Genomic DNA, 21,045 nt, shown 5'->3' with positions numbered 1-21,045 from the left:
AAATTGATAGAACCTCCAAAATAGCCTTTCAAAACCACCAACTACCACACAAATATTAAACGAGCTCATCATTATTAACCCAACATCCAGGAAACGTTAAGTGTTCAACTTCATGAATCGTTACCAACGACTTAAATCAAATAGCCTACTTTGTAGAAAATTTTGGAAATGAAGCATTAAAAACAACACCATTATTTACGGTCTTCTTCTAAATTATATTTTAATGTAGTGAATCAGGGATTCTCTATTGACTGGCAAACCCCATTGCGTTCTGGATGCTTCCTTTCAAACTGCAACATATATAACTACCTGAGAAACTTTTGCCCCAGAAGGAATTTTATTTGAAAATCTTGATAGCGGAAGACTTGTTTTTCTGTATTCATACTACAGGCTGCTGCCTATAAATATGGAAGCAACTGGACCTATTCACCATGCTCCCAGACTCCCAGTGCAGCTCGAAGCTAAAAAATGGAGAAGTTTCCCACCCTAATCTTATTTTGCAGTTTCCTCATTGTCCTGGTATTGCTGAATTCATGCCAAGCATCATCTGATGAAGTTGGTAAAAATTATTTGTAATAACTTTACTATGCTCAATATTTTCACTATTAGAATCAAAATAGAGAATATTGCTCTCATTAGAGTTTCATTAAACTCTCTTTAAATTGGGTGGTTAAAGTAATGCATATTCTAAATCAAAATATTTGCTTTCAGCCATTTTTATAAAGTAGTTTATGTATATCAACATGCATGCTAGGCATGGTTAAGGATGACAATGGTTCCAATTGAATTTTTGGTTTCCTTGTAAATTTGCTGTATATGGTAGTCCATGCTAATCAATGTTATGCACTCTTATTCTTTTTAGATGGGCTTTTTAGTCAAAATAGTTCATGAGATTAACATAACTCCTTATTTTGGTTCTTAAGATTTAAAATTGATAAAAGTAGTCCCTCATATTGTCCACTGTCAATCATTTTGATCATTCCGTGAAAAATCTCCGTTAAATTGAGAATATTTTTAGTCAAATCAACCCCTCCACTTGAACTAGTGGCTTTTTTTTATTTAACGGAATTTTTTACGGAATGATCAAAATGATTGACGATGAACAATCTCAGGACCACTTCTATTGATTTTAAATCTCAGAGATCAAAATAAAGAGTTATGACAATCTCAGATACCATTTTGGTTAAAAGGCCTTTTAGATAATATCATACATCCCTCCCGCAATTTTAGTCTAGTTTCCGGCCATAGGTAGTGCCGTTATGGGATTTTGTTAGTAGTGCTTACTTATCATTTTTGCTAATATTCTTGATGGCGCAGAAGATGAGAGGGAGTTTAATTACAAGGAAGACAGTGAGAAGGGGCCGGCTCGATGGGGTGAGATACGCCAAGAATGGAGCATGTGCAGCAAGGGATCGATGCAGTCACCGATCGATCTGTTAGATGACAGGGTTGAAGTAGTGTCAAATTTTGGGATACTTCAGGGTAGCTACAGGCCTTGCAATGCCACTCTTAAGAATAGGGGCCATGATATGATGGTAAGATAAAGAAGGAAAAAACTAGAGATCAAATTTGAAAAATTCTCCCAACACAATTAGTGTTACTTACACTTTAAAATACCAAGAAGGGTGCATGTAAAGTTGGGGTTGTTGAGGTTTAATTTTCCATTAACCCTAGGGGGAAAAAGCATTTTTACGAAATATTAATAGCTTGTTTGGTTATTTGTCAATGCAGTTGAAGTGGGAAGCTGACGCAGGATTTATACAATTAAACGGAACTTTGTATAAACTGAAACAATGCCACTGGCACTCGTCTTCTGAACACACCATCAATGGCAAGAGGTTTGATTTAGAGGCGCATTTGGTTCATGAGAGCTCAACTGGAAAGATCGCTGTAACGGGAATCCTTTATAAGATTGGAGCTCCTGATCCATTTTTGTCATCAGTAAAATACTTAAAACCGTAACTTGGAGCAACACTACATTTACTGACTACTTTTCCGACCGCATCTCTCACATAAATAAAACTCAGTTGCATATAAGTAAGGTCTCAAGCGGATCCACCTATGTGAGGGATATGGTCGGTAAAAATATAGTCGAAATTATGCTGACTATGTCTTTTGTGCTTAGATGATGGATTCTTTGGCAGAAGTTTCTGGTACCAGTGAAGAGGAAGAGGCGGTTGGTACGGTTGATCCAAAGAAAATAAAAACAAGGAGCACAAAGTATTACAGATATATTGGCTCACTTACAATTCCTCCATGCACACAAAATGTTACCTGGACCATTGTTCAAGAGGTTATTTTTCTCTTATTTCATAAACCCTAAAATTTGATAATATGTTCTGGTGTCTACATAGTTTTCTGTTCTTTTTACAGAAAATTCTATTTTAATCCTTGTCTAAGATTACTTTTTGAATAAAACCCTGTCTAAGATTAAAAACTAATTCTAATCCTTGGCATTTAATTGTAATTTTTAATATTAAATAGGTTGTTATAATTATTGAGTTTTTTTTTTTTGTAGGTTATACATTGATTTCCCATAAATAATAAAAATGTTATTTATCATATATTATCATATATTTTTCATTGTGCTTAAATTTCTCCATATTTATGTATATGCATATTATGTACATATGTATGTTTAGATACTATAGTTACGCATCGATACATTTTCACCGTCACATTCATACCAAAAGTTATGTACTAATACATTTGTACCGAAACTTACATGCCAATATCTGTATACCTATGAGTAAAATAAGGTACCTAAAATAATATACTGATACATTCGTACTGAAACTTATATACTGATACTTCTGTACCTATGAATAAAATAAGGTATCGAAAGTTATGTATAAATTGTTTTTGTTTTGTTGTTGAATTTTTTTAATAATAAGAGTTTGAATTTTTATTAAATTTGTATCTATTAATATGATTGGAGCACAAAAAAATACATTTATTATGGAAGGGTAAAGAATTTCAAATGGTAACATAAATAATAGATGTGCTATAATTACTTATATGGTAAATTTTAAAATAGGGACTTATATTAAATTTTGAAAATCTTTCAAGTTAGAATTTAAAAACAATTTTATTGAAACCCTAAAATCTAAAAGCCCCTTCTGTTTATATCTCACTTAATTTCTAACTCGTCAGGTGAGGACTGTCTCAGAAGAACAAGTGGAATTCCTCCGCGTAGCTGTTCATGATGTAAGTTCAATCACGAAACTATTTCGAAATAAATTATTTCTTGTAAAACATTTATGCATAAACATCGAAAAAATTAATATTGTTTTGATAAGACGACTTGTGTTGAAAATCTTGCAGGACTCAAAAACTAATGCAAGACCAGTACAACCGAGAAACGGGCGGGTAGTGCAAGTTTATAGACCCAAAGAAGAGGAAGAGGACTGAACCTAGCTAGAATATTATGGCTCTAAAGTATCACCATCTATCACTTAGTGCAGGTCTTCAAACCCGGAAAAGGTCCGCAGGGTCTGGTCTAAGTAAAGGAAGGGTACCCATAAAGGAATTGTGATCGCTAGGATTCCTATCTTATTATATGTGTTTATTTTGTACACCATTTTCCCATTGGCTTATTATATTAGCATTCCACAAATTATTGAATAAACCTTACGTATTTAATACATCTCACATTTTCTTTTTCAATTAAAAATTATTTTAATACACTCCACTTCCTTCCTCATAATACCCTCACATCCCACATTCTTAATATACATCTTACACTTTCTTCACACACCCCACATTTTTTATACATCCCACATTTCTCAAATCTTATGACACTCATTTGAACATTTTTCAATAACAATAATAATGATTTCAAAGCTTTCGAAACACCGATTTCGTGTTCCATTTGTCAAAAATAATTTTTCTCAATCAATATGTTTATAATTTCATTGCATAGGGTTTTATTCAACAATGGAGAATGAGAGGGACTTTGATAGTTGAAATAAATAAATAATACGTTAAAAGAGATTTGTAGTGTATTTATAAAATTTTTATTATTTTTTAAACATAATAAGGTCAAAATTGTCATTACATAGTAGAGTAAATAAGTCATTAATATTAAATTTTAATATGGGGTACATTCAACATTTTATGGGGTGCTAATATAAAAAGTCTTTCCCATTTCCTCTCTAAATAAAGGGTTTCCCCCCATTTTTCTAGTTGGGGGCTCGGACCATGTTAGATTAATGTTTTTTACATAAAGATTTCATATTAATTTTAGAGCATAATTACGTAAAGTACTATATTTTATTTCTTTCATGGAACGAAAGAAATTACATATACATACTTAGTATCAACATCTTTAATTTGTAATCAAACCTTACAATAGCCTTCATGAAAACAAATTGAGTAATGTGAAAACAAGTGTCAACTTTAGCTTATTAACACATCCGCAACTGATGTTGAGTAATGTGAAAATAAGTATCAAAATTTTATATAGTCTTACATAAGACTTTAGTTCCTCATTCATATACTGTCTCACATATATATAAACTAATCATTTTTAAAACAATATCCCCTAAACAGAAAGAACATGTGAAGCTGAAAAGCTTCTAGTAGTCCAGTTGGTCCAGGAAACATTTAGAATTAAGTAGAGTATCAAACAAGTGAAAGCAACAAGTTATTGGCGTCACCAGAAACTGATAATGCATCTAAAATATATTAAACAATAAGTTTCTTCAGACAATAAGTAAATATGTGATGTGAGCTGAGACCAAATGGAATCGAACCGGTCATGTCCTCCAATTACATAGCCTTCTATACTTGTTAATTAATTTGTCTCCTTTCTAGAACTGATGGAATAAACTAAAACATGAACAGAAAATGATGCAGAAAATTAACTTCCATAAACTCGATGAAGTTCCAATCATACCGACTTTCATGATGTCATCGATGGATGGCCGATGGAGAGGATCGTGCTCCACGCAAGCTTTCTCTAAAACAGCTAAGCATAAGGCCTCTGCAAGAGGATAATCCTCCAACTGTGGATCTATGAAGCTCCTAAGTTGATCGAGGAAACCACCTTCGCTAGCACCCCCTCCCAAAAACTTGATAGACTCTTTAAACAACTTTCCATCAATGTCCTCTCTTGCCGAGATGAGCTCAAGCAAAACAACTCCAAATGCAAAAATATCCACCTTCTCAGATGCTGATCCGTGCAGAAGGTACTCTGGTGTAACCCATCCTTTGTCATTTCCTTCTGAAGATCCCAAATCAGAGATGCTTCCAATGTTCGAAAGCGTTGCCCTCCAATTTGCTGTCACAAAAATGTTTCTAGTGTTTATGTCTAGGTGAGCACAAGAAGGGAAAGTACAACGGTGTAAGTAGTGAAGTCCTGTTGCAATATCGAAAGTTATTTGCGTTCGTTGATACCACTTGAGAGGACTAGATGGACTAGACAAGCAGCCCCTCAAGCAGCCATTGCTCGGAAATTTGAAAACTAGATAAGACCATGACATGTGATTTTCGCCTTAAGAAACTGCCTCTAAGTTCACGATGTTGATGTGGTTGATCATCGAATGCACGTCGATAACATGGCTCGTGCCATCGAATCTCATCTGCTTGATCATCACTTCAACATTATTTATCATTCCCCTATACACTGGAGAGCCAATCTTGTTTTCTTTATTGAAATCCCTTTTTGCTCTCCGCAGCTCTTCTATGCTATAATTGAACAACGAGTACTTCAATCCTGCAAGAATACCCGGTGATAAACATGATGAAATTGGAGAGCTTCTGCCCGTCTGACCAGATTTATTCGGGCTTCTGACAGTTGAACATGAAATTGGAGACAGTTGAACATGAAATTGGAGAGCTTAAAGCAGTAAAGCCCATGATCTTCTCTCTCTTCCATTTCCTCAAAGCCCTTCTATACAAAATTACAAATGCAGTTAAAGCTGCCAGTAGCAAAGAAAACCCAACGATAGAGCCGGCTATATACAATTTCTTGATCAGTTTCACGTTTCTATTTGTTGCGAGTTATATATTAGTTAAAGTGTAAATAGTAGTTTATTGTCTTACATTGGTGAACTACATATGTAATACCAATTATAACTCCTATATATACTCCATTTTGGAGATTAATGAATATATAAGAAATTCCCAAATATTGTCACATATATTTTTTGTATTTACCATGTTTAGTTTAATATTGGTATTTACCATGTTTAGTTTGATATGGCATCAGAGCAGTTCGTTCTTAGTGACATGTGTGCTTTAATTTTGTACCTGCATTTTTTGTGATTTTCTTTGTGAGGAAAAAAAGAAGAAGTGAATAGTGTCGCGCTACAGTACATCGCTTTGCTACAATGCCGTAAACAGTGATTGCTACAATGTTCTGGTAAATTGTTTTCGTTCCGTTGTGTCTTTTTTATGTCTTTATTGTTCGTGATTTTGTTCAATGGCTCAATATAATCATAGTGTTGTTATGCATCTTAGTGGAACAAATAAATGGATAATTGATACTGAGGCCACTGATCATGTGACTAGTAACCCTAGAGTGTTTGATGAGTTATGTGACTATGTTCGTGATCTGTATATTACTAGTGCAAATGGAACACTTTCCCCTGTGAAGGGTGAAGGCACTATCTCTCTGACTCCAACCTTATCACTGGTCCGTGCTTTACTTGTTCCTGATGTTAAGTGCAATATTTTGTCGGTAGGAAAACTTCTTGATACCTTATATTGTTCTGCTCACTTCTACTCTACGTATTGTTATTTTCAAGACATTCAAACTCAGAAGATAATTGGTCATGGTAAAAGAATAGGGGTTTGTATATCTTGACTATGGAGGATACTGTTGTTTCCGGTTCAAATAATCATTAAGTTTTAAGTGCTAAAATGGATGACAGACATCAAATTTGGTTGTGGCATCGATGATTGGGATATTCATCATTCAGTTATATGAAGCATCTATTTCCTTCTTTGTTTCGCACTTGTAGTGATTGAGAGTTCAAGTGTGAAACATGTGTCATGGCTAAGAGTCATCGTGCTTCCTTTCCCGTAAGTGATACTAAAGCTATTTTGCCATTTGATTTGATGTATGTGCATGTCTACTCTTATCAGCGAAGTAAACTTGATGCATGTGCTCTCCGGTGTGTTTTTATTGGGTATGCTAACAATAAAAAAGTTATAAGTGTTATCATCCTCCGACTCAAAAAACTTATATTACCATGGATGTCACATTCTATGAGGAAGTTTCGTATTTTGTGAACCCCTCTTCCGACTCTCCACTTCAGGGGGGGAGAGGGAGTGAAGTGCAGATTTAAAGAGATGATATGGATGATGTGTTATAAGCAGAATTGGGAATAGAACCTATTATGTTGCGTGATACTAATCAGTCGGCTACAGATAATGATTGGTCACCTGTCATTTCCGAAACTATTTCTACTAACGACAGATCAGATGTGCCCAGCGAATTGTCTGTTAGTATGTCTGACGAATTACCTTCTATTGATCGGTTGCCTGCTGCTGAGTGATGATTCTTCTAACAGTTTGGTACAAGATGGTGGCATACATGAGGTAAATTCTGACGATTCTTCTACTTATCACTTGCCTCCACGAGCTAATCATGGAAAACCTAAAGTACAATATGAGCCTGATATGCATGCCAAAGCCAAATATCCTATCAACAATTATGTGTCTACTTATTGTTTGTCCAAACCATATGCATCTTACATATGTCAGCTATCTAGTGTATCAATTCCAACAAAATTGCAAGATGCTTTGTCTGACCCTAAGTGGGTTAATGCCATGAAAGTTGAGATGGAAGCTTTGGAAAAGAATTCTACTTGGGATTTGGTTCCTTTACCAAACGGGAAGAAAACCGTTGGATGTAGATGGGTATTTACTATTAAGCACAAAGCAGATGGTTCCATTGACCGGTATAAAGCCAGATTAGTTGCTAATGGTTATACTCAAACCTATGGGGTGGACTATCAGGAGACATTTGCTCCTGTTGCCAAACTTAATAATGTGCGTGTTCTTCTGTCCTTAGCAGCAAACCAGGATTGGCCTCTATTGCAGTGTCTATGGATCTCCCACCTGGTATTGGAACACCTCCTGAAAAAGGTGTTGTATGCAGGTTACGAAAGGCCTTGTATGGTTTGAAACAATCTCCTAAAGCGTGGTTTGAGAGGTTTACAAGTTCAATGAAGAAGTTTGGGTATATCCAGAGTCATTCAGATCATACTTTGTTTCTAAAGCGACAAAATGGTAAGCTAACTGCATTGATTATTTATGTTGATGACATGATAGTAACTGGTGATGATTAGAAGGAGATACAACGCCTTCAAAAGTACTTAGCTACTAAGTTTGAGATGAAAGAATTGGGTGAATTGAAGTATTTTCTTAGAATCAGGGTTGTAAGATCCAAGCATGGTATTTTTTCTGTCTTAACGGAAGTATGTTCTTGATTTGTTAGCTGAAACAAGTATGTTAGATTGCAAACCTGTTGATACTCTGATTGAGTAGAATCATCGTCTGGGCTTATTTCCAAATCAAGGTCCTACTCATAAGGAACGGTATCAGAAGCTTGTGGGGAGATTAATTTATTTGTCTCACACTCGCATTGACATTGCTTATGCGGTTAGTGTGGTAAGTCAGTTTATGCACTCACCTAGTGAATCTCATATGGATGCAGTAACCCGTATATTGAGGTACTTGAAAATGGCTCATGGCAGAGGCCTGGTTTTCTCCAAGAATGGTCATTTGAATGTCGAAGGGTATATAAATGCAGATTGGGCACGCTTTATCACTGATCGGCGATCTACATATGGATACTTTACATTTGTGGGTGGTAATTTAGTTACTTGGAGAAGCAAGAAACAAAAAGTGGTGGCTAGGTCAAGTGCAGAAGCTGAGTTTCGTGGTAGGTCTCACGGTGTATGTGAGTTGTTATGGTTGAAAAAATTGTTGAGAGATCTTGGGTTTAAACCCAAAGATACTATGAAACTTCATTGTGATAACAAGGCTGCTATTGAGATTGCTTATAATCCAATGCAACATGATCGAACAAAACATGTGGAGATTGATCGACATTTCATTAAGGAAAAATTAGATGCTGGAATTATTATGTTTTCGTTTGTGGGATCTGAAGATCAACTTGTTAATGCTCTTACTAAAGCTATGTCTAATAGTGTGTTTTCCAACTTGCTTGATAAGTTGGGCATGCGTGACATCTTTACACCAACTTGAGGGGGAGTGTTGCGAGTTATATATTAGTTAAAGTGTAAATAGTAGTTTATTGTCCCACATTGGTGAAGTACATATATAATACCAATTGTAACTCCTATATATACTCCACTTTGGAGATTAATGAATATATAAGAAATTCCCAAATATTGTCATATATATTTTTGGTATTTACCATGTTTAGTTTGATACTATTCGAATTTTCCACAGAAATTGTGGGAAGAAAAGCAGGAGCTAGAGGTGGAGAATATTGGATGTTGAAGTTCAAGTGCGGTTCTGCTCTCAAAGGAACTAAAACAATTGTATTTGGAAACACAGTTTCGCTCGGCGCTAAGTGATTCACTGACAATAAATCTTCAATAGAGATACTAAACTTCTGGCTCAAGGTAACTGGCCCATCGCCTTCTACGAAAGGGTAAGTTACAAGGTACTTCACACCACTAATGTTAGCTAACTTCTCTGGAGAAGCACATCTTAGAGGCAAATGAAGCTCGGTGCCAACCATAAGCTTGTTTTCTTGGGACATATTCTCTTCCTTAAGTGTAAAGGACTTAAGCAAGCCTTCGAAAACCCCACAAGCTACCTCGGAGTATGACGTGTTTTGCAAAACTGTGTAGCTGAAATTTGCCTGAAAATATTGATCTGAGCAAGAACAAGTTATGGGAATAACAACTTCCCTACCTGGTTTGAGTTCCTCATACGTAGATGTTAGTTTGTTGAGTCCAAGCAGTTGATCAGTGTCCATTCGGAACAAGTCTGAGACATTCGAAACAGTTCAAAAATTCAGGTTGGCTCTGTAGACCAAGAATGTTTGGCCAGAATTTTGGAACATATTGCAAGTGTATCTTGAGCCTAAATAGCTAGCATCAGCAGCACATTCAGACTGGTTATAGTACTGTTGACCATAGCTTGAACTTAGGCATAGCAAGATTAGAAGGCAAAGGTAAATCATGGTTTTCTGATATCAGAAATTGTACATTTAATTCTGTTAGGTGGTTTAGGAAAAGGAGAGGAAGAATTGATTTAGTTCAGATGAGATTAGTAAATTAATTAGTTGATTATTACTGATGAGAGAAAGCAGTAATGAAAGATGGGTGTTGCAAAATGCCACAAATGGCATACTATAACAGTAATAGCCAAATGGGAACAGATTATGATATAATATAGTCACACTTTTGACTTGTTTCTATGTGTTTTTGGCAATCAAAGATTCTCTAAAGACTTGTCGTTGCATTTTGCAATTCAGTTTTCTTCATTTTTAATTTAGAAGTAGTGTGTGAGTTTTTATTTATTTTATTTATTTTTATTTTGTTGAATTTGACCAATTTAAGTCAAGATATAGGCAAGGAAAGAAAAGGCATTCTCAGTCGTCATAGGCTCGTAGCTGATAAAACAATCCTAAGGGTGTTGTAGAACAGTGGATGTCCACTCAAAGAATTAAATAATGGATCCTTCCACTGTATGCTGAAGCTTCCTTCATACGACACATATTTTCTATATAAATACAAACCCCACACAAATCCAAAGGAGTGAGAAGTTCACGGAAGAGGAAGAGAGAAAAAAAAGGAAGGCGAGAGGAGATAATAGAGAGAGTTATCTTTGAGGAGATAATAGAGAGAGTTATCTTTGTACTCTTATTATTTCAGATTATAATGAAAGCACCACTGCTGCCCCAAGGACGTACTCCAGTCATACTGACCGTTGAGGAACCTCGTAAATTTTGTGTCTTGTTTCTTTTATTCCACTGCATAAACTGTCGATTTTACAACATGTTATTAGCACGAAAAGCTCTCGTGTCAGTGAAAAACACTTGTTCTTTCAAGTCTCACCCATCTCTCTCTCTCCATGATTTCGGAGTCGAGCTTAGGTGCTTCACGGAACCTACGGTGAAGTCCAGGTGTACAGGCGACAAGGCTATCAAACTGGAGGAGCAGCCAACACAGCCATTGCAAGGAACCTAAGCAGCATCGCTGCTAGTGTCAACAGTCTTGGAAGCCCAAACCACCACAGTTCTGCCACTGCTCACGATGACGTATGCAGTGTCATCATTGACCTGCAATTTGACAGCTGATGGTTCCCACCAACCATGTTAAAGTTGACGACGTGGCTCTCATTGTAAATGATCTCCAACTTCCCATGTTGTTGTTCGTAGCAGTGCAGCAGCCAGCTTTATGGGTGGAAAGCTTTTTCTGCCAAGGGGAAGGGGCATAAAAAGATTCACAGCAAGGAGGATGAAGTTGCAGATGCATGAAGACGATATCATGGAGCTGTTATAGCAGAACGACCAAGTTATGAGGCAGAGCCAAAACCAGAGGTCTTCAATCAATAATAAAATATGGGTGTTTTGAATAAGGTTGAGACAAAAGTATGATGCTGACATGCACTAAAAGTTTATGAAATATGCATGGCACCATAACGACAATAATAATAAAATAAAATAAAGGAGATGGTGCATCTACACCATTCTGAAAAGGAAAACGAAAAAAAAAAAAAAAGGTAAAAAGCAAAGGAATTGTTCAACATGTGAGAAAAGGTTTTGAAGCTTGGTGCCAACAGAAAAAAAATTAATTAACAAATAAAAATGGACAAAAAGGAAGTGGCAAAAAATAAAAAGTTCTAATACTTTTTATGTGAATGGTGTTGGCTTAAAACACTTTCACAAGTTCTATTTACTTTAAAGCAATTTATTTACCATGGACGGCTTTCCCGCCTACTGCTTTAAGTTTTGATTTATGTGAATGGTGTTGGCTTAAAATTATTTCACAAGTTCTATTTATTTAAAGCAATTTATTTACAGTGGGTAGAATTATTACCCTTTACTTTAAAGCTTTGATATTTATGTGAATGGTGTTGAATCAAAGCCCTTGTCACAAGCTTTATTTACTTTAAAGCAATTTATTTACCATTGATGGTTTTACCGCCTATTGCTTTAAGTTTTGATTTATGTGAATGGTGTTGAATTAAAATCCATGTCACAAGCTTTATTTACTTAAATGCAATTTATTCATTATGGCTGGAATTACCGCCTATTGCTTTAATTTATTTATTGTACTTATCTTGTGTTACAATGAGTATATATAGGACCTGAAGTTCATTGATCAGATCAGAACCTGCAGTTTCTTGATCCTTATCATATAAAATGATTGGACCCGAAGTTCCATCACGCAAAAAGATCAAGTATGAAGTCCCTTGATCCTGAAGATTAGGACATGAAATTCCTTGATGAGTATCGTAAGTTTGAAATGCTGCAGTGCCTCAACTTACTTGTAATAAAAGTCATAAGAGTCCCAGTCTACAGACTATTAAATAAAGACCAGAAGTTCCTTATGTCCATACTCAAAATGGTTTAGCAGAAACATTTATTAAGCAGATGAAATTGATTACCCGTGCTCTACTTATGAAAACGAATTTGCAAGTTTTCTACATGTGGACATGTCATTTTACATAATTCATTATTAAGTTTGGTTGAGACCAGTTGCCAACCATCAATATTTCTCAGTACAACTCGTGTTTGGGCACCAGCCAAACATTAACATTTACGAATTTTTGGTTGTGTTATCTATGTGCCTGTAAGACTGCCACAACGTACTAAAATAAGGCATCAATACAAACTGAGAATTTATGTTGAATTTGATCCACCATCTATCATTCAACATTTGGAACCCTTGACTGGGGATATATTTACCGCATGATTTGCGGACTATGATTTTGATAAGACAGTTTTCCTGCCATTAGGGGGAGAAAATAATATTGTTCCAGAAGAACGATAAGAAAATATCATTCCAGAAGAATGATAAGAAAAGACCGTTCCATAAGAACGAAGAGAATTTGTCTTATTTTGATTCACGAAGCAATCAATGAGAAAATGAAATAAGAATAATTTAATGATGCAATGATGCAATGAAAGTGATAAAATCACATATACTTGCTGCAAATGTGCCTACAAGAATTGATGTCCCTGTTGGACAAAATTATGATGTAGTAAATGATTTATCTGTTACACGCCTGAAGCGTGGCAGACCCTTAAACTCAAAAGGTTCATTCACTCGAAAAAAAAGAAGAATATGGCACTACTGAACTATTGCATTCTCAAATCATAACTGTTGCATGCCAGAAGCATGATAGTCGCCGCACGGATATACGTACCAAAAAGGACAATCCGCATAAATGGGCATTTTGATGTCTCATGCATGAAGCATGATAGACGTATAAGTTCCAATGACTCAACTCCCAAAAATGGAGATTAAAATCCAAGCTCTATAACGCTCAAGAGGAGGTTATGATCCACATTCTCTAAATTATGACTATCTTGGAAGAGATAGTGTCATGCCCTTGAAGAGACAATGGATATCCAAAGAAATGAAAAGCTTTTATGCATGCACATGCACATGAGAATATGGGATTTCGGATTGATGATAACCAATGGTAATTTTGGTTTTTACAAGTAGTACTAAATTCATTAATGAGCTGTGTTAATATTGAGTTACGTTCTTTTGTTCGTTGACAAAAGGAAAATTATTGGCCAAAAATGGAGAAAGGCAATTCCATTACAATTTTGTAAGAACGTGGAAAAATAGACCTATATATTTGAATATAATACAAATAGCCAAAGGATGTTGAACCAAGGAGGTTATATTGGGCATTTGTAATACAGTGAAATACACTCACATGATATGACACAAGGTTGTAAACAAGTTAATATGAATGGAGAATTATATAAGAAGGGTTGTGAGTCGCCCACATCATATTTCCACAAGTAAATCCCTCAAGTATACATGGGAGCAAATTGCTTTGTATAAATTCCAAAGGAAAATGTGTCATTAAGTGTAGAAAATCCCTGAAGGATTCAAATTGCTTGAAGTAAACCCGGAAGGGTAAAGCATAAAATATGTGCTCAAGACCAATGGATGGTATAAATTGCCTTAGTGAGTACTATCATTACGATATTGTTGCAACATACTAAAATCTCTTGCAAGAGTCAATGACATTAAATTAGAACTCCTGAAGAGTTGATGATATTAAATTAAGACTCCTGAAGAGTCAAGAAAGATTATAAAGTGTTGAGAGAAATATTATCTCGAGCTGCAGATCGAACAATATGCCAACACGAATCTCATCCATAATGTTTATGATATTAAAGAATCATATGGATTGAAGATTATAAGTTAAATACTCAAATGATGAATGATCATTTATCTTCGTGAGAGTAAAGATAAATTAATATTTGGTCCAGAAGTACCACATCTTAGTGAAGTATATGCTTTATTGTATTTAGCACAATACACTAAATGAAATAAAGCTTATCTATTAACATCTCTGAGAAATTACAGATATGTGCATACACATGAGTTAAAACAAACAAACATGATGGAGCCATCACAAAGGTTGCTCATGTGAAGCCTCAGTACTCGGCAGTACCCCAGAAGGGAGAGGCATTGGAGATTGATCATGTGGCACCCCAGTACTTAGCAAAACACCAGAACGGGAAGGCTTCAGTTGCTTTAGCAACGAACCTTTGGTGATCATTTTAAGTTCGACTTTCGGATTCCTGCAGCTGGTCGAGCTTTCTTTTCATGCTCGTAGAGTAATTATTTGCAAGCACGTGTAACACTCTATTCTCGTGCTTGAGCCATCTGATTTCTTGTTTAAGACTTCCACCTCAGCCATCAATGATTCAACTTAGTGAGTTTGAGCAAGTAGGCGTTGCACCATATTGGAAATAGAGCCAGCACACTGAACACTGAGAGCCAAGGAGTCTTGAACGACCAACTCGTCAGACCGTTTTGAAAGGATTATGTTATCCTTTGGAGTGAAAAGATTCCTAGCTACCACAATAGCGGTTATGTTATTCTTCATCACATAGTCCCCAACTGTAAGAGGACCATTAGAAGATAAGAAGGACGGGCGCCATATATTATCCTAAAGCTGCTCGTCCGTATCATTCATAAGACTCAAATCTAAGCAAATGTTAGATGGGCAAGCTATTCTCATAAATGATGAAGAAAAAATAAGGTCAAATAAAATCTCAGAAGTGCAAGTAGGAGAAAATTTCTACAGGCATCAACTTTTTGAGCATACTCTTGAACATAATTGATGTCTCTATAAAAGAAGAGGCAACATAGCCACTTGCTCAAAGATCGAAGAGGCACCGCTCTCCGAATTTCAAAAGCCAGATTTTCCTAAAGAAAGTTCGTTGGCATTTTTCAGACGCAATCTCAGCTTTTTCGGATATTGCGTGTAACTTTGTCAAAGATCTTTGACAAAGTTGAAAACGCGTAAATCTTATTGTTCTAATTACATCACAATTGCTGACAAGAGTAAAGACACAACACCACCATTTACTATTGGGAAATCTTTATATATGTCGACCTCTGTTTTCCATAACAAGGCAGACCTATAAGAATGCCTAACTCTTCCTTATCTCCGAGAATGCATCTTCAACAAAGCATCTCGAAATACTCAGTTTTCTTCCTCTCCGAGAATACCTCTTCAAAACAAGTCACACCAGAGCAAAAGTATCTCATATCTTCAGGGACCAGAGTAAGAGTATCTCATATCATGCAATCTCCCTGTCATTTCCTTTGTCCTTGTTCTTACCTGCAAAGACAAGGATAAAGAAAGCAATATGTCGAAACCTCCACTCAAACTCTCGGTAAGGAACCGACTACCTGGAACCTTTCCTGATTGCTTACCTAGTATTGTTGTTGAGTAGTCATATTCAACAGTTGTTGGAGCTGGGTCTCCAGTCACCAAGAAATGATGAACCATCCAAATGCAAGGGTTGCATTCCACTCCTGCATCAGATGACAAATACTGCAGGAGAATATGCCACACATATATGAGGGAAAACCAGAGAAAATACTGCTTAAGTAAAAGGAGTAAGTAAGGCAAGTGAAATTGATACATTGAAGCATGTGGAGACCAGCGCAACAAACACGTGTTGATTCATCCCCGACAAAACCAAAGATCACTTGCACGTGAAGCTCCTCATGGTCCAATTTCATTCAAGATCAAGCCTCGAAGGTCCTTGAAGAAATCACAAGTCCGATTCAAGATCAAGTGTCCACCACCCTTGAATCAAATTCCGCTCTAGATAAAAGGAGTAAATCAAACTTTTGATGCAAGTCTAGCAGAAAGCCCCCAGCCCAGTTCAAGAAATAGCCTGTGGAAAGTTAACAACAAGTAAATCACCTCTTTCGGCAACTCTTCTTACTAAGAGACTGAAGCAGAATGATCAACGATCAACCCAAATGATTTGAAATCAGATGAAGATACTCATCAGGGAGAGCATTCAAAATAGATCAAGATTTTAAAGAGTCAATTGAAGACTTGTGATCATCCAAGGGGGAGTGTTGTAGAACAGTGGATGTCCACTCAAAGAATTAAATAATGGATCATTCCACTGTATGCTGAAGCTTCCTTCATACGACACATATTTTCTATATAAATACAAACCCCACACAAATCCAAAGGAATGAGAAGTTCACGGAAGAGGAAGAGAGAAAAGAGAGGAAGGCGATAGGAGATAATAGAGAGAGTTATCTTTGTACTCTTATTATTTCAGATTATAATGAAAGCACCACTGCTGCCCCGAGGACGTACTCTAGTCACACTAACTGTAGAGGAATCTAGTAAATTTTGTGTCTTATTTCTTTTATTACACTGCATAAACTGTCGATTTTACAACAAAGGGGACTATAATTTGAGATGACAAGAGAATAATTTGCAAAAAGGGTAAAGTAATGTTGAAAAATTGGGAACATGAAGATTAACTTTTTAGGCGAAGCATGGTCCACCACCATATCATCAATATTGTTTCAATTTAATCACTTATAGCTAGGTGTGGATTTTATCACAAAAGATTTCGTGATGTAAGGTATGTAATTCCCACTTATAAAATGTATAGTACTTTGTTATATTTTTTATGTGCAACTCTATTCTCCAACATGTCTCTTCATGAGTGGCCCCACACGGGTCACACAAGAAACCAATTCCTACATCAGGAACTGGTCAATTCATTATGTCGAAGCTAACACATCTTTTCGAGAGCCTGATCATCATTCATTCACTAGAGCCAATGCAATTTGTTGAAGACTCAATCATTTATTCAACACCCTTAGTTGGAGTTAGCCCAACTTTTCGAAAGCCAACTTAAGGAAGCAAAGCATCCCACCTCAAATCTCTTTTTATATTATTTTGTTGTATTTATGAAGTGGGACTCTATTCTCCAACTTGTTGTATAATATAAAATTAAACCCTCAATAATCATGTGGTATAATTTGTCCACATGTGTATAAATTGGTGAATGTTTATTGATATTATAACCTAAAATTGGGAAACACAATGATGTTGTTTACGAAAGAACAATTTTATTCAAACCCATGTTTTGTATCTTTGCAATCAATTTGAAATATTAATATGAATTGGTCTATCCTACTATACAATTACCATTGAGTAGACACAATTAAAATTAAAAATTTTTAAATTCAACAAACCCTACTTCAGTAATGCATCTCAAAACGTTCTCAGATCTTCAAAGTCTTAAGCAGCTCCAAAATAACAAATCAGCATTCCAACCCGATATTTCTACCGAGTGACTTCATATTTATACTACTTATTAACAAAATTCTCATTGTCAACCAAAGAGAGTAAAAATACAATTCAGTCCTTTATTTATAATTCAATAAGAGAATCAGAAAATAAAATCGGGGACACTAAAGTAGTTTCGCATATATAAGTTTTTTTTTTCTTCCCTCACTTACATATCAACCAAAGCATCCCACCTCAAATCTCTTTTTAAATCCCACATTTTTTTTTTCTCTCTTCTCTCCCACATTACTCTCCTCATTTGCTCCCATAACTTTCAAAAAATTTCACACAATGTATGTGGGCATTTTCTATATAATTGACGCATGCAATATCGAGTGGACCATAACTTGATCAAATGAGTACAATCGAGAAACACTTGTTAATTTGTGCTCTTACTTTGCAGATTACAAATGGATTATGTTGGCCTTAATGACACGTCCCGACCTAGAATGTTCACTTAGACTCCAAATTGAACTGTGCTGGTCGACACCAGAAAGGTAACGAAGCCATATAATGTAGTGATATGAAAAATATGAATAAATTTAAACTTAAAAGTGCCTAAGTGTAAAAGTACTCATGTTGGCGGGATTGAACCCAATTCACAAGTGATGTCAAAGCATAAGTAAAGTACAGTAAAAGTAGAATAAGAATTATACCATCAAAGGTACTCTCCTATACCAACATTTACCAATAATCCTTGTCGACACAGAAGCTTTGCCACTAAAACTTAGAGGGGTGAAAAACAGGGGTGAGTCGGTTTGAAAATAAAATTTTTTAAAAACCTTTTCGAAAACGTAATAACCCTTCGTTGTAAAACAAGTATAGTTTTCAAACATAATATACTACATATAGTAAGAAAACACTTACCATAAACGGTAATATCTTGAAAATGCAACATTTCCCAACATTTCCACATATATAACATGTAGCATTCGGTAATCACAATATCTCACATAACGAACATATCATATCGAGTGCTCATCGACATATACTGACACATGAGTTCATGTAGAGATATTCTGACATGAACAAGACTGGGTATAATAATGATTTATGCTCTAGTACTACATTCACGTGAAGATTGGTGCTATGTGCATCCCATATGAGTCCTAATTGTCTATAGCAATTTAGGACATGACTGGCACCTATAATGGATCCAAAGTGAGCGTACGGTGCGATGTGAACATACATGTGAAGACTGGCCTTGGCTTGGGCGAGTACAAACACCAGTGTAGCACATGATGAGCAGATAACGTAAATATGGTCATGCCATAGAAATTCAATAATTCTAGTCAACATAATACTATTCATAGTCGTAAGTCTATCCCTTTATAGTATGCTTACCTGTGCATCCCGTAAGATTATTTCATGATTTCCCAACATTACAACATTTCTTATAAACGTTAATTTAATTATGGCATCACATAGAAAATGCATTATTAATATGTATGGAAACTAAATAAATATATATACTATATAAAATAAAAGACTCACTCACATATACTTGCGAAGTCGTAGTCGTTTGAACTAGTAAATACTAATCGCCGATGCTAATCGTACCTAAGCATAATAGAGACCCATTAGTAAAACTCAATTTAAACGTTTCAATTTGGAAAAATGGAAGGCGGATTCGGATTCAGCTCTTCGAAATACCCTAAGAAGGGTCCTAGGCCAATTTCCGTAAAAAGTCAATGGTCAACCAAAAAGTCAACCGAGCCGTCGAGGCAGTCAACTACGTTAAAACATTAAAATTTCACTAAATGGACGCTAAAAATGGCTTGGGGCATCGACATTAGCCTAGGAGGGTTTCTGAGAAAATTTTGAAAAAGTCAACTAACAATCTACAATTAACTTTAACGGAATATTCTATCCTCAAATGAAATATTCTGTTAAAGTTAACTAGAAGTTAACAGAATATTACTGCCAGATTCCTAAATGGGTTTGGGTCGGCCGGTTCAGATCCAGGTTTTTTTTGGGTATTGGGTCGGGTCGACCCATTTGGATTTGTGGGATGCATCGGCTGGGCCAACAAAGAAGAAGGCCAGAAATTCACGGAGAAGACCGGAAAACTTCAAAGGTCTATAACAGGTTCAAAACTCAACAATTTTCATGAAAAAAAAAAGTCAAAATGAAGCTAGAGAGATAGAGATTCAAAATATACTCATTTGGGCTCTAGCTATGGCCGAAGTTAGTTGAAAAAAGCTTGCAAAAATCACGGTTCTCTCCAAAAAACTAGAGAAGTCTCCCCTCGCCCTTTTTGTAATACTCCATCGTCCAAAACACACAAACATACTCATAATGGAATCACGAGGACAAAAGGATAAGGTTTATAGTATTTCCAAGGCTTACCTAGGTCGACATTAGCAAAAGTTCGCTGGAGAAGACAATGAATAGTGGCAATGGCCACTGCGCAGTTTGAATCCATCAACCTAGTGTCCTGAGCATGTTAGGTGAAGTGATGGTGGTGACCAACTTCGAGGCTAGTGGTTGAGACTAGCTGGAGTGGGTGAGGTGATGGTTATTGGGCTTAATCTTGGCATGCATCTGAGATGGAAAAATAGCTAACAGAGGGAGAGAGACGAGAGGGAAAAGAGATGAGGGAGAGTTTGAGAGAGAAGGGATTAAGGTGACGTGGCAGAAAATGAGTGGGAATCCAAAGAAATTGGGACACGGGAGGAATAGGCGTGGGCGCCATTGGCTCACAAAACAACACACAATATCTTTCCAAATGAAATTACCTATTTGCCCTCGATATTCGATGCTTCGTAAAATTTTAACTGTAACTTTGATTTCGCTTTTGCTTGCACCCACGCGTTCGTAGAAACGAGGACTATACAAATATGGTAAAATAGTAGCTCATAAGCGTCATGAAATGACTGTCAACGAAAGTCAACAATCTCACCTCTAGTGGCATTTTCATCAATTCACTCTTTTAAAATTAAGAAAGCCGTAAAATAAGGGATGAGTTTTTACACTTAAGGCTTAAACTGAAATCTTTTGGCAAAAATTGATTAAGTTATATATCGAACTTGCTAAAATACCATCTCAAAAGTTTAAGTTGAGGGTGGAGCTATATACTGTTGGACACACTGACGTAGTTTGTTTATCGGACAATGACTAACCAGTTACAAAATACGAGTTATGGGATCTAACTAATGTAGTTTCACCATGTGTTCTTGTTGCTATGGGTTATGGAGCGAGGGTGTGACATGGTATTAGCATAGGTAGTTCTAATGTTGA

The 21,045-nt window shown here is 36.0% G+C and overlaps 1 protein-coding gene and 1 pseudogene across 1 annotated transcript; one reads left to right on the top strand and one right to left on the bottom strand.

Annotated features, from left to right (window-relative positions):
* Positions 1 to 436: 436 nt before the first annotated feature.
* LOC126616523 (alpha carbonic anhydrase 7-like) lies at positions 437 to 3,673 on the top strand. Its single transcript, XM_050284598.1, has 6 exons — positions 437 to 559; positions 1,318 to 1,535; positions 1,732 to 1,941; positions 2,126 to 2,293; positions 3,154 to 3,207; positions 3,325 to 3,673. The coding sequence occupies exons 1-6, from the start codon at positions 469 to 471 to the stop codon at positions 3,409 to 3,411; spliced, it is 828 nt and encodes a 275-aa protein (XP_050140555.1). The 5' UTR covers positions 437 to 468; the 3' UTR covers positions 3,412 to 3,673.
* An 884-nt stretch (positions 3,674 to 4,557) lies between these two features.
* LOC126616711 (lysM domain receptor-like kinase 4) lies at positions 4,558 to 10,168 on the bottom strand (annotated as a pseudogene).
* Between the last annotated feature and the right edge of the window lie 10,877 nt (positions 10,169 to 21,045).

Source organism: Malus sylvestris, chromosome 3 (assembly GCF_916048215.2).
Source record: "Malus sylvestris chromosome 3, drMalSylv7.2, whole genome shotgun sequence".
NCBI classification, from domain to species: domain Eukaryota; kingdom Viridiplantae; phylum Streptophyta; class Magnoliopsida; order Rosales; family Rosaceae; genus Malus; species Malus sylvestris.
Note: the sequence above shows the minus strand (reverse complement) of the source record. Positions and strands in the feature narration are given on the sequence as shown.